General features: G+C 46.9%; 1 protein-coding gene across 2 annotated transcripts in view; it reads left to right on the top strand.

Annotated features, from left to right (window-relative positions):
* bmpr2b (bone morphogenetic protein receptor, type II b (serine/threonine kinase)) overlaps positions 1-18403 on the top strand; it is a 148873-nt gene that overhangs the window by 82267 nt on the left and 48203 nt on the right. The window contains exons 1-3 of one of the 2 annotated variants that reach the window (XM_031805444.1): positions 24-217; positions 1273-1503; positions 7064-7178. In XM_031805444.1, the coding sequence (XP_031661304.1) occupies positions 158-217; positions 1273-1503; positions 7064-7178 (406 nt within the window). In that variant the 5' untranslated portion in view covers positions 24-157. Of the gene's footprint in view, positions 1-23; positions 218-1272; positions 1504-7063; positions 7179-18403 lie in introns of those variants that run through there. The other variant, XM_031805443.1, reaches the window with a different exon arrangement.

The raw sequence follows: 18403 nt of genomic DNA, 5'->3' as shown, positions 1-18403 counted from the left end.
TTGCTGTTACTAGTGGTTAGGGTTATTATGACATGATGGAGGCTGCAGCCTCAGAACCCAGCCTCGACCTGGACAGCCTTAAACTACTAGAGGTGAGTAGTGGTGTTGTAGTACTTAGGGTTGCTGTTACTAGTGGTTAGGGTTATTATGACGTGACATGATGGAGGCGGCAGCCTCAGAACCCAGCCTCGACCTGGACAGCCTTAAACTACTAGAGGTGAGTAGTGGTGTTGTAGTACTTAGGGTTGCTGTTACTAGTGGTTAGGGTTATTATGACATGACATGATGGAGGCTGCAGCCTCAGAACCCAGGCTCGACCTGGACAGCCTAAACTACTAGAGGTGAGCTGTTATAGTTGGAGTATGGGTTTAGAGGTGAGATGGTGGAGTATGGGTTTAGAGGTGAGATGGTGGAGTAGGGGTTTAGAGGTGAGATGGTGGAGTAGGGGTTTAGAGGTGAGATGGTGGAGTAGGGGTTTAGAGGTGAGATGGTGGAGTAGGGGTTTAGAGGTGAGATGGTGGAGTAGGGGTTTAGAGGTGAGATGGTGGAGTAGGGGTTTAGAGGTGAGATGGTGGAGTAGGGGTTTAGAGGTGAGATGGTGGACTATGGGGTTAGAGGTGAGATGGTGGAGTAGGGGTTTAGAGGTGAGATGGTGGAGTAGGGGTTTAGAGGTGAGATGGTGGAGTAGGGGTTTAGAGGTGAGATGGTGGAGTAGGGGTTTAGAGGTGAGATGGTGGAGTAGGGGTTTAGAGGTGAGATGTTGAAGTAGGGGTTTAGAGGTGAGATGGTGGAGTAGGGGATTAGAGGTGAGATGGCAGAGTAGGGGTTTAGAGGTGAGATGGTGGAGTAGGGGTTTAGAGGTGAGATGGTGGAGTAGGGGTTTAGAGGTGAGATGGTGGAGTAGGGGTTTAGAGGTGAGATGTTGGAGTAGGGGTTTAGAGGTGAGATGGTGGAGTAGGGGATTAGAGGTGAGATGGCGGAGTAGGTGTTTAGAGGTGAGATGGTGGAGTAGGGGTTTAGAGGTGAGATGGTGGACTATGGGGTTAGAAGTCAGGTTACATTACTCTCTCTTCTTAGATCTGAGGTAACCATCTTTCTCACTGGCTCGGTCTCATTAAACAGCTGCTGTGTTGCCCTGCTCATAGAAATGACTGACAATGTCTTGAAATCCCTTTGTCTGTTTATGTCTCAAACCATCTTTCTGTCACTTTCTCCCTGTCCCTCTCCATCTACCCCTTATATTTTTCTCCCTCTCTCACTTCCATCTCCCAGCTGATTGGTCGAGGGCGATATGGCTCCGTGTATAAGGGTTCTCTAGACGAGCGTACCGTGGCGGTCAAGATGTTCACCTACCAGAACCGGCAGAACTTTGTCAACGAGCGAGCCATCTACCGTGTCCCCCTGCTGGAGCACGATAACATCGCACGCTTCATCGTAGGAGACGAGAGACTCACAGCCGATGGACGCGTGGAGTACCTACTGGTCATGGAATATTACCCTCATGTGAGTACTGTACTTACTGGTCATGGAATATTCTGCTAGGCTCTACTGGTCTATGCTGGCCTCTACAGGGTCCTGCTGGGTTCTACTAGGTTCTACGGTTCTCTGCTGGCCTCTACAGGGTTCTGCTGGGTTCTACTAGGTTCTACTGGTCTATGCTGGCCTCTACTGGGTTCTACTAGGTTCTACTGTTCTCTGCTGGCCTCTACAGGGTTCTGCTGGGTTCTACAGGGTTCTACAGGGCTCTACTGCTCTCTACTGGCCTCTACTGGGTTCTACTAGGCTCTACTGGTCACTGCTGGCTTCTACAGGGTTCTGCTGGGTTCTGCTAGGCTCTACTGGGTTCTACTAGGCTCTACTGGTCTCTGCTGGCTACTGGGTTCTACTAGGCTCTACTGTTCTCTGCTGGCCTCTACAGGGTTCTGCTTGGGTCTACTGCCTCTGCTGGCCTCTACTGGGTTCTACTAGGCTCTACTGTTCTCTGCTGGACTCTACAGGGTTCTGCTGGGTTTTACAGGGTTCTACTAGGTTCTACTGGACTCTACTGGCCTCTGCTGGGTTCTACTAGGCTCTACTGGGTTCTACTAGGCTCTACTGGTCTCTGCTGACCTCTACTGGGTTTTGCTGGGTTCTACTGGGCTCTACTGGGTTCTACTGGGTTCTACTAGGCTCTACTGGTCTCTGCTGGCCTCCACTTGTTAGACTTCAGTGAATCTTTTGACAATATCGATCATAGTCTGCTGCTGGAAAAACATATGTGTTATGGCTTTACACCCCCTGCTATAATGTGGATAAATAGTTACCTGTCTAACAGAACACAGAGGGTGTTCTTTAATGGAAGCCTCTCCAACATAATCCAGGTAGAATCAGGAATTCCCCAGGGTAACTGTTTAGGCCCCTTGCTTTTTTCAATTTTTACTTATGACATGCCACTGATTTTGACTTTGAGTAAAGCCAGAGTGTCTATGTATGATGACTTAACACTATACATGTCAGTTACTACAGCGATTGAAATGACTGCAACACTTAACAAAGAGCTGCAGTTAGTTTCAGAATGGGTGGCAAGGAATAAGTTAGTCTTAAATATTTCTAAAACTTAAAGAATTCTATTTAGAACAAAACATTCACTAAACCCTAAACCTCAACTAAATCTTATAATAAATCATGTGGAAATTGAGCAAGTTGAGGAGACTAAACAGCTTGGAGTAACCCTGGATTGTAAACTGTCATGGTCAAAACATGTTGATACAACAGTAGCTAAGATGGGGAGAAGTCGGTCTATAATAAAGCACTGCTCTGCCTTCTTAACAACACTATCAACAAGGCAGGTCCTACAGGCCCTAGTTTCTACCTTCTTATCAACACTATCAACACGGCAGGTCCTACCGCACCTAGTTTCTACCTTCTTAACAGCACAATCAACAAGGCAGGTCCTACAGGCCCTAGTTTCTACCTTCTTAACAGCACTATCAACAAGGCAGGTCCTACCGCACCTAGTTTCTACCTTCTTAACAGCACAATCAACAAGGCAGGTCCTACAGGCCCTAGTTTCTACCTTCTTAACAGCACAATCAACAAGGCAGGTCCTACAGGCCCTAGTTTCTACCTTCTTAACAACACTATCAACAAGGCAGGTCCTACAGGACCTAGTTTCTACCTTCTTAACAACACTATCAACAAGGCAGGTCCTACAGGCCCTAGTTTCTACCTTCTTAACAACACTATCAACAAGGCAGGTCCTACAGGCCCTAGTTTCTACCTTCTTAACAACACTATCAACAAGGCAGGTCCTACAGTCCAAAAAAGGGACTCAGGAAAATTGCAATTGACTATCCTCTATAGGCATCTTCAGGCCTCTACAGGGTTCTGCTGAGTTCGACTGGGTACTACTGGACTCTACAGGGTTTTACTGGAGTCTACTGGACTCTACTGTTCTCAACGGAGTTCTACTGGCCTCTATTAGGCTCTACAGGGTTCTACTGAGTTCGACTGGGTACTACTGGCCTCTACAGGGTTCTACTAGGCTCTGCAGACTTCTACAGGGGTCTGCTAGCCTCTACTGTCATCTACTGTCCTCTACAGGGTTTGACAGGGTATCTACTAGGCTTTACAAGTTTCTACAAGGCTCTACTCGGCTCTGCTTGCCTCTATAGGATTTTGCTAGCTTTTACTGGGCTCTACTGATCTCTGCTGGCCTCTACAGGGTTCTGCTGGGCTCTACTGGATTCTACTAGGCTTTACTGGTTTCTGCTAGCCTCTAATGGGTTATTATGGCATCTAATGGGTTCTACCGGCCTCCACAGGGTTCTACTGGGCTCTGCTGGCCTCAACAGGGTTCTGCTGGGGTCTGCTGGGCTCTACTGGACTACTGTCCTCTACAGGGTTCTACCGGGTTATACCAGGTTCTACCGGGTTATACCAGGTTCTACCGGGTTTCCTGTCTCTGTCATTTGACTAGAATAGAAGGTTTCGTGTCTCTCTCTGTCATTTGACTAGAATAGAAGGTTTCCTGTCTCTCTGTCATTTGACTAGAATAGAAGGTTTTCTGTCTCTCTCTATCATTTGACTAGAATAGAAGGTTTCCTGTCTCTCTCTGTCATTTGACTAGAATAGAAGGTTTCCTGTCTCTCTCTGTCATTTGACTAGAATAGAAGGTTTCCTGTCTCTCTCTGTCATTTGACTAGAATAGAAGGTTTCCTGTCTCTCTCTGTCATTTGACTAGAATAGAAGGTTTCCTGTCTCTCTCTGTCATTTGACTAGAATAGAAGGTTTCCTGTCTCTCTCTGTCATTTGACTAGAATAGAAGGTTTCCTGTCTCTCTCTGTCATTTGACTAGAATAGAAGGTTTCCTGTCTCTCTCTGTCATTTGACTAGAATAGAAGGTTTCCTGTCTCTCTCTGTCATTTGACTAGAATAGAAGGTTTCCTGTCTCTCTCTGTCATTTGACTAGAATAGAAGGTTTCCTGTCTCTGTCATAGAACTAGAATAGAATAGATTCTGTATCGTCTCAGCAGATATTTCTGTCGATGATCGGGGTTAGATTTCTTTTCACCAGACACCAAGTCACCTTGGGTAGATAGTTTCTCCTGAGAATTGTTGCTGCATAATGTTCTCTCTCTCTCTGTCGCGCTCTCTCTCTCTGTCACGCTCTCTCTCTCTGTTTCTCTCTCTCTCTCTCTCTCTCTCTCTCTCTCTCTCTCTCTCTCTCTCTCTCTCTCTCGCTCTCTCTCTCTCTCAATTCAATTCAATTCAATGGGCTTTATTGACATGGGAAACGTGTTAACATTGCCAAAGCAAGTGAGGTAGATATTATACAAAAGTGAAATAAACAATCAAAATTAACAGTAAACATTACACATACAGAAGTTTCAAAACAATAAAGACATTACAAATGTCATATTATATATATATACAGTGTTGTAACAATGTACAAATAGTTCAAGTACACAAAGGAAAATAAATAAGCATAAATATGGGTTGTATTTACAATGGTGTTTGTTCTTCACTGGTTGCCCTTTTCTTGTGGCAACAGGTCACACATCTTTCTGCTGTGATGTCACACTGGAATTTCACCCAGTAGATATGGGAGTTTATCAAAATTGGATTTGTTTTCGAATTCTTTGTGGATCTGTGTAATCTGAGGGAAATATGTATCTCTAATATGGTCATACGTTGGACTGGAGGTTAGGAAGTGCAGCTCAGTTTCCACCTCATTTTGTGGGCAGTGTGCACATAGCCTGTCTTATCTTGAGAGCCATGTCTGCCTACGGCGGCCTTTCTCAATAGCAAGGCTATGCTCACTGAGTCTGTACATAGTCAAAGCTTTCCTTAATTTTGGGTCAGTCACAGTGGTCAGGTTTTCTGCCACTGTGTACTCTCTGTTTAGGGTCAATTCTTTCCAATGTGTCAAGTAAATATATTTTTGTTTTCTCATGATTTGGTTGGGTCTAATTGTGTTGCTGTCCTGGGGCTCTGTGGGGTGTGTTTGTGAACAGAGCCCCAGGAACAGCTTGCTTAGAAGACTCTTCTCCAGGTTCATCTCTCTTTAGGTGATGGCTTTGTTATGGAATCGGCCTAATTCTGCTCTGCTTGCATTATTTGGTGTTCTACGTTGTACACGGGGGATATTTTTGCAGAATTCTGCATGTAGAGTCTCAATTTGGTGTTTGTCACATTTTGTGAATCCTTGGTTGGTGAGCGGACCCCAGACCTCACAACCATAAAGGGCAATGGGTTTTATAACTGATTCAAGTATTTTTAGCCAGATCCTAATTGGTATGTTGAATTTTATGTTCCTTTTGATGGCATAGAAGGTATGTATAGTTTTTTGTGTGCTCTAGGGCAACAGTGTCTAGATGGAATTTCTATTTGTGGTCCTGGCGACTGGACCTTTTTAGGAACACCATTATTTTGGTCTTACTGAGATTCACTGTCAGGGCCCAGGTCTGACAGAATCTGTGCAGAAGATCTAGGTGCTGCTGTAGGCCCTCCTTGGTTGATGACAGAAGCACCAGATCATCAGCAAACAGTAGATGTTTGACTTCAGATTCTAGTAGGGTGAGGCCGGGTGCTGCAGACTGTTCTAGTGCCCTCACCAATTCGTTGATATATATGTCAGAGGGTGGGGCTTAAGCTGCATCCCTGTCTCACCCCACGGCCCTGTGGGAAGAAATGTGTGTTTTTTGCCCATTTTAACTGCACACTTGTTGTTTGTGTTCATGGATTTTGTAATGACGTATGTTTTACCCCCAACACCACTTTCCATCAATTTGTATAGCAGACCCTCATGCCAAATTGAGTCGAAAGCTTTTTTGAAATCAACAAAGCATGAGAAGACTTTGCCTTTGTTTTGGTTTGGTTGTCTCTCTCTCTCTCTCTCTCTCTCTCTCTCTCTCGCTCTCTCGCTCTCTCGCTCTGTTCCTGTAGCCATTATGTCACCATGACAACCAGGACTCAGCCAGGGCTCGTGATGTGTCTGTTCTATAGTAATATAACATAGTTCTAATTGACTATATTCCTCAGGTCCTTGGACTCTCACTGTTCTCTGTGGCTGTGCGTCATAGCCGGAATCTCAAATGGCACCCTAATCCTTATATAGTGGACTACCTTTGACCAGTACCCATAAGGAATAGGGTCCCATTTGGAACGCAGACGTCATCCTCAGTTCAGCAGTGTGTATAACATTATCCTCCCAGACTCCAGTGATGCTGTTCTCCATGATTTTATGTGGTTTGTTTGCTCTTCCACTTCATTCTCATTCCTCCACCTCTTCCTCCACCACTTCTTCCTCCTACACTGCTTCCTCCTCCACCTCTTCCTCCTCCACCTCTTCCTCCTCCATCTCTTCCTCCTCTACCTCTTCCTCCTCCACCTCTTCCTTCTTCACCTTTTCCTCCTCCTCCACCTCTTCCTCCTCCACCGCTTCCTCCTCCTCTCCTCTTCTTCTTCCTCCTCCACCTCTTCCTCTTCCTCATTGTCCTCTGTAAAGATCTGGTGGGAAGTGAGCTGACAACCGTGTGTCTACGATGAAACAGTAAAGTCATGTTGTTGTTCTCCTCTCCAGGGTTCTCTGTGTCAGTACCTGAGTCTGCAGACAGGAGACTGGGTCAGCTGTTGTCGCCTCACACACTCTGTCACACGGGGGCTGGCCTACCTGCACACTGAGCTGCTGAGAGGAGGTAGGAGTCACCTTCACACACACTGGGGAGTGCACAAGCACACAGATGTACACGGACACACACACACTCTCTCTCTCTCTCTCTCTCTCTCTCTCTCTCTCTCTCTCTCTCTCTCTCTCTCTCTCTCTCTCTCTCTCTCTCTCTCTCTCTCTCTCTCTCTCTCTCTCTCTCTCTCTCTCTCTCTCTCTCTCTCTCTCTCTCTCTCTCTCTCTCTCTCTCTCTCTCTCTCACACACTCACACTCACACACAATTCTCACTCACCGTCACACCCCTTAATTTCATTTACATGCTCAGACAGCCCCAGTGAAACACTATCTCCCGTCGTCAAGCCGTCAGAATATGATGAATCACCGAGGAGGATTTTTACTGCCTTCACGTGTGTGTGTGTGTTTAATAGTTGTATGTTTAACTTTGCAATCATTGGTTTTTGTTTGACATACATTTAAAAGTGAAAAATCGGAGTCTACACATCACTCTGTTAATATGGATTTGCCAATACACAATTCATTGTCTGCTTACAGACATGCGTCACATGTTAGGGAAATGGTGCTCCTTTAGGGATGCCTGTTTCTAGTGGTCCTTTAGGGATGCCTGTTTCTAGTGCTCCTTTAGGGATGCCTGTTTCTAGTGGTCCTTTAGGGATGCCTGTTTCTAGTGCTCCTTTAGGGATGCCTGTTTCTAGTGCTCCTTTAGGGATGCCTGTTTCTAGTGGTCCTTTAGGGATGCCTGTTTCTAGTGGTCCTTTAGGCATGCCTGTTTCTAGTGCTCCTTTAGGGATGCCTGTTTCTAGTGCTCCTTTAGGGATGCCTGTTTCTAGTGGTCCTTTAGGGATGCCTGTTTCTAGTGGTCCTTTAGGGATGCCTGTTTCTAGTGGTCCTTTAGGCATGCCTGTTTCTAGTGCTCCTTTAGGGATGCCTGTTTCTAGTGGTCCTTTAGGGATGCCTGTTTCTAGTGGTCCTTTAGGGATGCCTGTTTCTAGTGCTCCTTTAGGGATGCCTGTTTCTAGTGGTCCTTTAGGGATGCCTGTTTCTAGTGCTCCTTTAGGGATGCCTGTTTCTAGTGGTCCTTTAGGGATGCCTGTTTCTAGTAGTCCTTTAGGGATGCCTGTTTCTAGTGGTCCTTTAGGCATGCCTGTTTCTAGTGCTCCTTTAGGGATGCCTGTTTCTAGTGCTCCTTTAGGCATGCCTGTTTCTAGTGGTCCTTTAGGCATGCCTGTTTCTAGTGGTCCTTTAGGCATGCCTGTTTCTAGTGGTCCTTTAGGGATGCCTGTTTCTAGTGGTCCTTGAGGCATGCCTGTTTCTAGTGGTCCTTTAGGCATGCCTGTTTCTAGTGGTCCTTTAGGCATGCCTGTTTCTAGTGGTCCTTGAGGCATGCCTGTTTCTAGTGGTCCTTGAGGCATGCCTGTTTCTAGTGGTCCTTGAGGCATGCCTGTTTCTAGTGGTCCTTGAGGCATGCCTGTTTCTAGTGGTCCTTTAGGGATGCCTGTTTCTAGTGGTCCTTTAGGCATGCCTGTTTCTAGTGGTCCTTTAGGGATGCCTGTTTCTAGTGGTCCTTTAGGGATGCCTGTTTCTAGTGGTCCTTTAGGCATGCCTGTTTCTAGTGGTCCTTTAGGCATGCCTGTTTCTAGTGGTCCTTTAGGGATGCCTGTTTCTAGTGGTCCTTTAGGGATGCCTGTTTCTAGTGGTCCTTTAGGGATGCCTGTTTCTAGGGGTCCTTTTTGTATCTATTTGTTTCGGTCACCATCTGAACATTCTAATCCTCTCACCAACTCAAAGGAGTCAAGACCGAGCTGGTCATGGACCTAAGGTAATCCAACACGGTTCTCAAACGCTGATTTCTCACATAAATGCACACATTCATTCAGGTTACAGACCATGTAGCTAGGACCCCTACAGACAAGTCAGGTTACAGACCATGTAGCTAGGACCCCTACAGACAAATCAGGTTACAGACCATGTAGCTAGGACCCCTACAGACAAGTCAGGTTAGAGACCATGTAGCTAGGACTCCTAGACACGAGTCAGGTTACAGACCATGTAGCTAGGACCCCTAGACACGAGTCAGGTTACAGACCATGTAGCTAGGACCCCTACAGACAAGTCAGGTTACAGACCATGTAGCTAGGACCCCTACAGACAAGTCAGGTTACAGACCATATAGCTAGGACCCCTACAGACAAGTCAGGTTACAGACCATGTAGCTAGGACCCCTACAGACAAGTCAGGTTACAGACCATGTAGCTAGGACCCCTAGACAGTCAGGTTACAGACCATGTAGCTAGGACCCCTAGAGAGTCAGGTTACAGACCATGTAGCTAGGACCCCTAGAGAGTCAGGTTACAGACCATGTAGCTAGGACCCCTAGACAGTCAGGTTACAGACCATGTAGCTAGGACCCCTAGACAGTCAGGTTACAGACCATGTAGCTAGGACCCCTAGACACGAGTCAGGTTACAGACCATGTAGCTAGGACCCAAGACACAAGTCAGGTTACAGACCATGTAGCCAGGACCCCTAGACAGTCAGGTTACAGACCATGTAGCTAGGAACCCTAGACACGAGTCAGGTTACAGACCATGTAGCTAGGACCCCTACAGACAAGTCAGGTTACAGACCATGTAGCTAGGACCCCTAGACATAATGAGTCAGGTTACAGAACATGTAGCTAGGACCCCTAGACAGTCAGGTTACAGACCATGTAGCTAGGACCCCTAGACATAACGAATCAGGTTACAGACCATGTAGCTAGGACCCCTAGACAGTCAGGTTACAGACCATGTAGCTAGGACCCTAGACAGTCAGGTTACAGACCATGTAGCTAGGACCCCTAGGCAGTCAGGTTACAGACCATATAGCTAGGACCCCTAGACATAATGAGTCAGGTTACAGACCATGTAGCTAGGACCCCTAGACAGTCAGGTTACAGACCATGTAGCTAGGACCCCTAGACAGTCAGGTTACAGACCATGTAGCTAGGACCCCTAGACAGTCAGGTTACAGACCATGTAGCTAGGACCCCTAGACAGTCAGGTTACAGACCATGTAGCTAGGACCCCTAGACATAATGAGTCAGGTTACAGACCATGTAGCTAGGACCCTAGACAGTCAGGTTACAGACCATGTAGCTAGGACCCCTAGACAGTCAGGTTACAGACCATGTAGCTAGGACCCCTAGACAGTCAGGTTACAGACCATGTAGCTAGGACCCCTAGACAGTCAGGTTACAGACCATGTAGCTAGGACCCCTAGACAGTCAGGGTACAGACCATGTAGCTAGGACCCCTAGACAGTCAGGTTACAGACCATGTAGCTAGGACCCCTAGACAGTCAGGTTACAGACCATGTAGCTAGGACCCCTAGACAGTCAGGTTACAGACCATGTAGCTAGGACCCCTAGACAGTCAGGTTACAGACCATGTAGCTAGGACCCCTAGACAGTCAGGTTACAGACCATGTAGCTAGGACCCCTAGACAGTCAGGTTACAGACCATGTAGCTAGGACCCCTAGACAGTCAGGTTACAGACCATGTAGCTAGGACCCCTAGACAGTCAGGTTACAGACCATGTAGCTAGGACCCCTAGACAGTCAGGTTACAGACCATGTAGCTAGGACCCCTAGACAGTCAGGTTACAGACCATGTAGCTAGGACCCCTAGACAGTCAGGTTACAGACCATGTAGCTAGGACCCCTAGACAGTCAGGTTTACAGACCATGTAGCTAGGACCCCTAGACAGTCAGGTTACAGACCATGTAGCTAGGACCCCTAGACAGTCAGGTTACAGGACCATGACAGTCAGGTTACAGACCATGTAGCTAGGACCCCTAGACAGTCAGGTTACAGACCATGTAGCTAGGACCCCTAGACAGTCAGGTTACAGACCATGTAGCTAGGACCCCTAGACAGTCAGGTTACAGACCATGTAGCTAGGACCCCTAGACAGTCAGGTTACAGACCATGTAGCTAGGACCCCTAGACAGTCAGGTTACAGACCATGTAGCTAGGACCCCTAGACAGTCAGGTTACAGACCATGTAGCTAGGACCCCTAGACAGTCAGGTTACAGACCATGTATCTAGGACCCCTAGACAGTAGGTACAGACCATGTAGCTAGACCCCTAGACAGTCAGGTTACAGACCATGTAGCTAGGACCCCTAGACATAATGAGTCAGGTTACAGACCATGTAGCTAGGACCCTAGACAGTCAGGTTACAGACCATGTAGCTAGGACCCCTAGACAGTCAGGTTACAGACCATGTAGCTAGGACCCCTAGACAGTCAGGTTACAGACCATGTAGCTAGGACCCCTAGACACGAGTCAGGTTACAGACCATGTAGCTAGGACCCCTAGACAGTCAGGTTACAGACCATGTAGCTAGGACCCCTACAGACAAGTCAGGTTACAGACCATGTAGCTAGGACCCCTAGACAGTCAGGTTACAGACCATGTAGCTAGGACCCCTAGACAGTCAGGTTACAGACCATGTAGCTAGGACCCCTAGACAGTCAGGTTACAGACCATGTAGCTAGGACCCCTAGACAGTCAGGTTACAGACCATGTAGCTAGGACCCCTAGACAGTCAGGTTACAGACCATGTAGCTAGGACCCCTACAGACAAGTCAGGTTACAGACCATGTAGCTAGGACCCCTAGACAGTCAGGTTACAGACCATGTAGCTAGGACCCCTAGACAGTCAGGTTACAGACCATGTAGCTAGGACCCCTAGACAGTCAGGTTACAGACCATGTAGCTAGGACCCCTAGACAGTCAGGTTACAGACCATGTAGCTAGGACCCCTAGACAGTCAGGTTACAGACCATGTAGCTAGGACCCCTAGACAGTCAGGTTACAGACCATGTAGCTAGGACCCCTAGACAGTCAGGTTACAGACCATGTAGCTAGGACCCAAGACACAAGTCAGGTTACAGACCATGTAGCTAGGACCCCTAGACAGTCAGGTTACAGACCATGTAGCTAGGACCTCTAGACAGTCAGGTTACAGACCATGTAGCTAGGACCCCTAGACAGTCAGGGTACAGACCATGTAGCTAGGACCTCTAGACAGTCAGTCAGGTTACAGACCATGTAGCTAGGACCCCTAGACAGTCAGGTTACAGACCATGTAGCTAGGACCCCTAGACAGTCAGGTTACAGACCATGTAGCTAGGACCCCTAGACAGTCAGGTTACAGACCATGTAGCTAGGACCCCTAGACAGTCAGGTTACAGACCATGTAGCTAGGACCCCTAGACAGTCAGGTTACAGACCATGTAGCTAGGACCTCTAGACAGTCAGGTTACAGACCATGTAGCTAGGACCCCTAGACAGTCAGGGTACAGACCATGTAGCTAGGACCTCTAGACAGTCAGTCAGGTTACAGACCATGTAGCTAGGACCCCTAGACAGTCAGGTTACAGACCATGTAGCTAGGACCCCTAGACAGTCAGGTTACAGACCATGTAGCTAGGACCCCTAGACAGTCAGGTTACAGACCATGTAGCTAGGACCCCTAGACAGTCAGGTTACAGACCATGTAGCTAGGACCCCTAGACAGTCAGGTTACAGACCATGTAGCTAGGACCCCTAGACAGTCAGGTTACAGACCATGTAGCTAGGACCCCTAGACAGTCAGGTTACAGACCATGTAGCTAGGACCCCTAGACAGTCAGGTTACAGACCATGTAGCTAGGACCTCTAGACAGTCAGTCAGGTTACAGACCATGTAGCTAGGACCCCTAGACAGTCAGGTTACAGACCATGTAGCTAGGACCCCTAGACAGTCAGGTTACAGACCATGTAGCTAGGACCCCTAGACAGTCAGGTTACAGACCATGTAGCTAGGACCCCTAGACAGTCAGGTTACAGACCATGTAGCTAGGACCCCTAGACAGTCAGGTTACAGACCATGTAGCTAGGACCCCTAGACAGTCAGGTTACAGACCATGTAGCTAGGACCCCTAGACAGTCAGGTTACAGACCATGTAGCTAGGACCCCTAGACAGTCAGGTTACAGATCATGTAGCTAGGACCCCTAGACAGTCAGGTTACAGACCATGTAGCTAGGACCCCTAGACAGTCAGGTTACAGACCATGTAGCTAGGACCCCTAGACAGTCAGGTTACAGACCATGTAGCTAGGACCCCTAGACAGTCAGGTTACAGACCATGTAGCTAGGACCTCTAGACAGTCAGGTTACAGACCATGTAGCTAGGACCCCTAGACAGTCAGGTTACAGACCATGTAGCTAGGACCTCTAGACAGTCAGGTTACAGACCATGTAGCTAGGACCTCTAGACAGTCAGGTTACAGACCATGTAGCTAGGACCCCTAGACAGTCAGGTTACAGATCATGTAGCTAGGACCCCTAGACAGTCAGGTTACAGACCATGTAGCTAGGACCCCTAGACAGTCAGGTTACAGACCATGTAGCTAGGACCCCTAGACAGTCAGGTTACAGACCATGTAGCTAGGACCCCTAGACAGTCAGGTTACAGACCATGTAGCTAGGACCCCTAGACAGTCAGGTTACAGACCATGTAGCTAGGACCCCTAGACAGTCAGGTTACAGACCATGTAGCTAGGACCCCTAGACAGTCAGGTTACAGACTTTATCCTTCTTAAATGTTTAAAACAAAGAGATAAGTATACTTTTAATGGCCAATAAAGGTTTCTGTCTGTCTCCGTCCCAAATGGCATCCTATTCCCTACATAGTGTCCTATTCCCTACATAGTGTCCTATTTCTCTACTAGGTTGTGGTCTGGGTTGACCCCTTATCTCTAGTCTAGTTCTCTACTAGGTTGTGGTCTGGGTTGACCCCTTATCTCTGGCTGTACCTAGTCTAGTTCTCTACTAGGTTGTGGTCTGGGTTGACCCCTTATCTCTGGCTGTACCTAGTCTAGTTCTCTACTAGGTTGTGGTCTGGGTTGGCCCCTTATCTCTGGCTGTACCTAGTCTAGTTCTCTTCTAGGTTGTGGTCTGGGTCGACCCCTTATCTCTGGCTGTACCTAGTCTAGTTCTCTACTAGGTTGTGGTCTGGGTTGACCCCTTATCTCTGGCTGTACCTAGTCTAGTCCTCTACTAGGTTGTGGTCTGGGTTGGCCCCTTATCTCCGGCTGTACCTAGTCTATTTCTCTTCTAGGTTGTGGTCTGGGTTGACCCCTTATCTCTGGCTGTACCTAGTCTAGTTCTCTACTAGGTTGTGGTCTGGGTTGACCCCTTATCTCTGGCTGTACCTAGTCTAGTTCTCTACTAGGTTGTGGTCTGGGTTGACCCCTTATCTCTGGCTGTACCTAGTCTAGTTCTCTACTAGGTTGTGGTCTGGGTCGACCCCTTATCTCTGGCTGTACCTAGTCTAGTTCTCTACTAGGTTGTGGTCTGGGTTGACCCCTTATCTCTGGCTGTACCTAGTCTAGTTCTCTACGAGGTTGTGGTCTGGGTCGGCTGTGTGTTTTGAGCTCAGCCATGTGGAGGCAGGAGACAGGATGCCAACTCAACTGCCAAACGGGCGGAAGCACGTCACACACACACACACACACACACACACACACACACACACACACACTCTTTTATGGTTGAAGCAGCTAATGTGAACATCTGGGTCAGACTGTCAGACAGACGGCTGGTTCACTCACATACAGGATGAATGGTGCTCTATGGGGGAGTCTGTCTATACAGGATGAATGGTGCTCTATGGGGCAGTCTGTCTATACAGGATGAATGGTGCTCTATGGGGCAGTCTGTCTATACAGTATGAATGGTGCTCTATGGGGCAGTCTGTCTATACAGTATGAATGGTGCTCTATGGGGCAGTCTGTCTGTCTATACAGGATGAATGGTGCTCTATGGGGGAGACTGTCTATACAGTATGAATGGTGCTCCATGGGGCAGTCTGTCTGTCTGTACAGTATGAATGGTGCTCTATGGGGCAGTCTGTCTCTATACAGTATGAATGGTGCTCTATGGGGCAGTCTGTCTCTCTATACAGTATGAATGGTGCTCTATGGGGCAGTCTGTCCCTCTATACAGTATGAATGGTGCTCTATGGGGCAGTCTGTCTATACAGTATGAATGGTGCTCTATGGGGGAGTCTGTCTATACAGGATGAATGGTGCTCTATGGGGCAGTCTGTCTCTCTATACAGTATGAATGGTGCTCTATGGGGCAGTCTGTCTGTCTATACAGTATGAATGGTGCTCTATGGGGCAGTCTGTCTATACAGTATGAATGGTGCTCTATGGGGCAGTCTGTCTGTCTATACAGGATGAATGGTGCTCTATGGGGGAGTCTGTCTATACAGTATGAATGGTGCTCCATGGGGCAGTCTGTCTGTCTGTACAGTATGAATGGTGCTCTATGGGGCAGTCTGTCTCTCTATACAGTATGAATGGTGCTCTATGGGGCAGTCTGTCTCTCTATACAGTATGAATGGTGCTCTATGGGGCAGTCTGTCTCTCTATACAGTATGAATGGTGCTCTATGGGGCAGTCTGTCTGTCTATACAGTATGAATGGTGCTCTATGGGGCAGTCTGTCTATACAGGATGAATGGTGCTCTATGGGGCAGTCTGTCTATACAGGATGAATGGTGCTCTATGGGGCAGTCTGTCTATACAGGATGAATGGTGCTCTATGGGGCAGTCTGTCTATACAGGATGAATGGTGCTCTACGGGGCAGTCTGTCTGTCTATACAGTATGAATGATTCTCTATGGGGCAGTCTGTCTGTCTCTACAGTATGAATGGTGCTCTATGGGGCAGTCTGTCTGTCTATAGTATGAATGGTGCTCTATGGGGCAGTCTGTCTGTCTCTACAGTATGAATGGTGCTCTATGGGGCAGTCTGTCTGTCTATACAGTATGAATGGTGCTCTATGGGTCAGTCTGTCTGTCTATACAGTATGAATGGTGCTCTATGGGGCAGTCTGTCTGTCTATACAGTATGAATGGTGCTCTATGGGGCAGTCTGTCTGTCTACAGTATGAATGCTGCTCTATGGGGCAGTCTGTCTGTCTATACAGTATGAATGGTGCTCTATGGGGCAGTCTGTCTATACAGTATGAATGGTGCTCTATGGGGCAGTCTGTCTGTTTATACAGTATGCATGGTGCTCTATGGGGCAGTCTGTCTGTTTATACAGTATGAATGGTGCTCTATGGGCTAGTCTGTCTGTCTATACAGTATGAATGGTGCTCTATGGGGCAGTCTGTCTGTCTATACAGTATGAATGGTGCTCTATGGGGCAGTCTGTCTATACAGTATGAATGGTGCTCTATGGGGCAGTCTGTCTGTCTATACAGTATGAATTGTTTCTCTATGGGGCAGTCTGTCTATACAGGATGAATGGTGCTCTATGGGGCAGTCTGTCTATACAGGATGAATGGTGCTCTATGGGGCAGTCTGTCTGTCTATACAGTATGAATGGTGCTCTATGGGGCAGTCTGTCTATACAGTATGAATGGTGCTCTATGGGGCAGTCTGTCTATACAGTATGAATGGTGCTCTATGGGGCAGTCTGTCTATACAGTATGAATGATTCTCTATGGGGCAGTCTGTCTGTCTATACAGCATGAATGATTCTCTATGGGGCAGTCTGTCTGTCTATACAGTATGAATGGTGCTCTATGGGGCAGTCTGTCTGTCTATACAGTATGAACAGTGCTCTATGGGGCAGTCTGTCTGTCTGTACAGTATGAATGGTGCTCTATGGGGCAGTCTGTCTGTCTCTACAGTATGAATGGTGCTCTATGGGGCAGTCTGTCTATACAGTATGAATGATGCTCTATGGGGCAGTCTGTCTGTCTATACAGGATGAATGGTGCTCTATGGGGCAGTCTGTCTGTCTACAGTATGATTGGTGCTCTATGGGGCAGTCTGTCTGTCTATACAGTATGAATGTCTATACAGAATGGATGATGCTCTATGGGGCAGTCTGTCTATACAGTATGAATGGTGCTCTATGGGGCAGTCTGTCTGTCTATACAGTATGAATGGTGCTCTATGGGGCAGTCTGTCTGTCTATACAGTATGAATGGTGCTCTATGGGGCAGTCTGTTTATACAGTATGAATGGTGCTCTATGGGCTAGTCTGTCTGTCTATACAGTATGAATGGTGCTCTATGGGGCAGTCTGTCTGTCTATACAGTATGAATGGTGCTCTATGGGGCAGTCTGTCTGTCTCTACAGTATGAATGGTGCTCTATGGGGCAGTCTGTCTATACAGTATGCATGATGCTCTATGGGGCAGTCTGTCTATACAGTATGAATGGTGCTCTATGGGGCAGTCTGTCTATACAGGATGAATGGTGCTCTATGGGGCAGTCTGTCTATACAGTATGAATGGTGCTCTATGGGGCAGTCTGTCTATACAGTATGAATGGTGCTCTATGGGGCAGCCTGTCTATACAGTATGAATGGTGCTCTATGGGGCAGTCTGTCTATACAGGATGAATGGTGCTCTATGGGGCAGTCTGTCTATACAGTATGAATGGTGCTCTATGGGGCAGTCTGTCTATACAGTATGAATGGTGCTCTATGGGGCAGTCTGTCTATACAATATGAATGATGCTCTATGGGGTGTTTGGTATTTTATTAGGATCCCTATGTTGCAAAAGCAGCAGCTACTCTTCCTGGGGTTCACACAAAACATTAAATACAATACAGAATGGCATAATACAGAATGACATAATAGAGAATAACATGATACAGAATGACATAATACAGAATGACATAATACAGCATGACATAATAGAGAATAACATGATACAGAATGACATGATACAGAATGACATAATACAGAATGACATAATAGAGAATGACGTAATGTAGAATGACATAATGCAGAATGACGTAATGCAGAATGACGTAATACAGAATGACATAATACAGAATGACATAATGCAGAATGACGTAATACAGAATGACATAATACAGAATGACATAATGCAGAATGACGTAATGCAGAATGACATAATACAGAATGACATAATACAGAATGACATAATACAGAATGACAGAATAACATAATACAGAATGACATAATACAGAATGACAGAATAACATAATACAGAATGACGTAATACAGAATGACATAATGCAGAATGACGTAATACAGAATGACATAATACAGAATGACATAATGCAGAATGACGTAATACAGAATGACATAATACAGAATGACAGAATGACATAATACAGAATGACGTAATACAGAATGACATAATACAGAATG

The sequence above is a fragment of the Oncorhynchus kisutch genome, linkage group LG26 (assembly GCF_002021735.2).
Source record: "Oncorhynchus kisutch isolate 150728-3 linkage group LG26, Okis_V2, whole genome shotgun sequence".
NCBI lineage: Eukaryota > Metazoa > Chordata > Actinopteri > Salmoniformes > Salmonidae > Oncorhynchus > Oncorhynchus kisutch.
The sequence above is the reverse complement of the archived record's forward strand: the minus strand, read 5'-3'. Positions and strand labels throughout refer to the sequence as shown.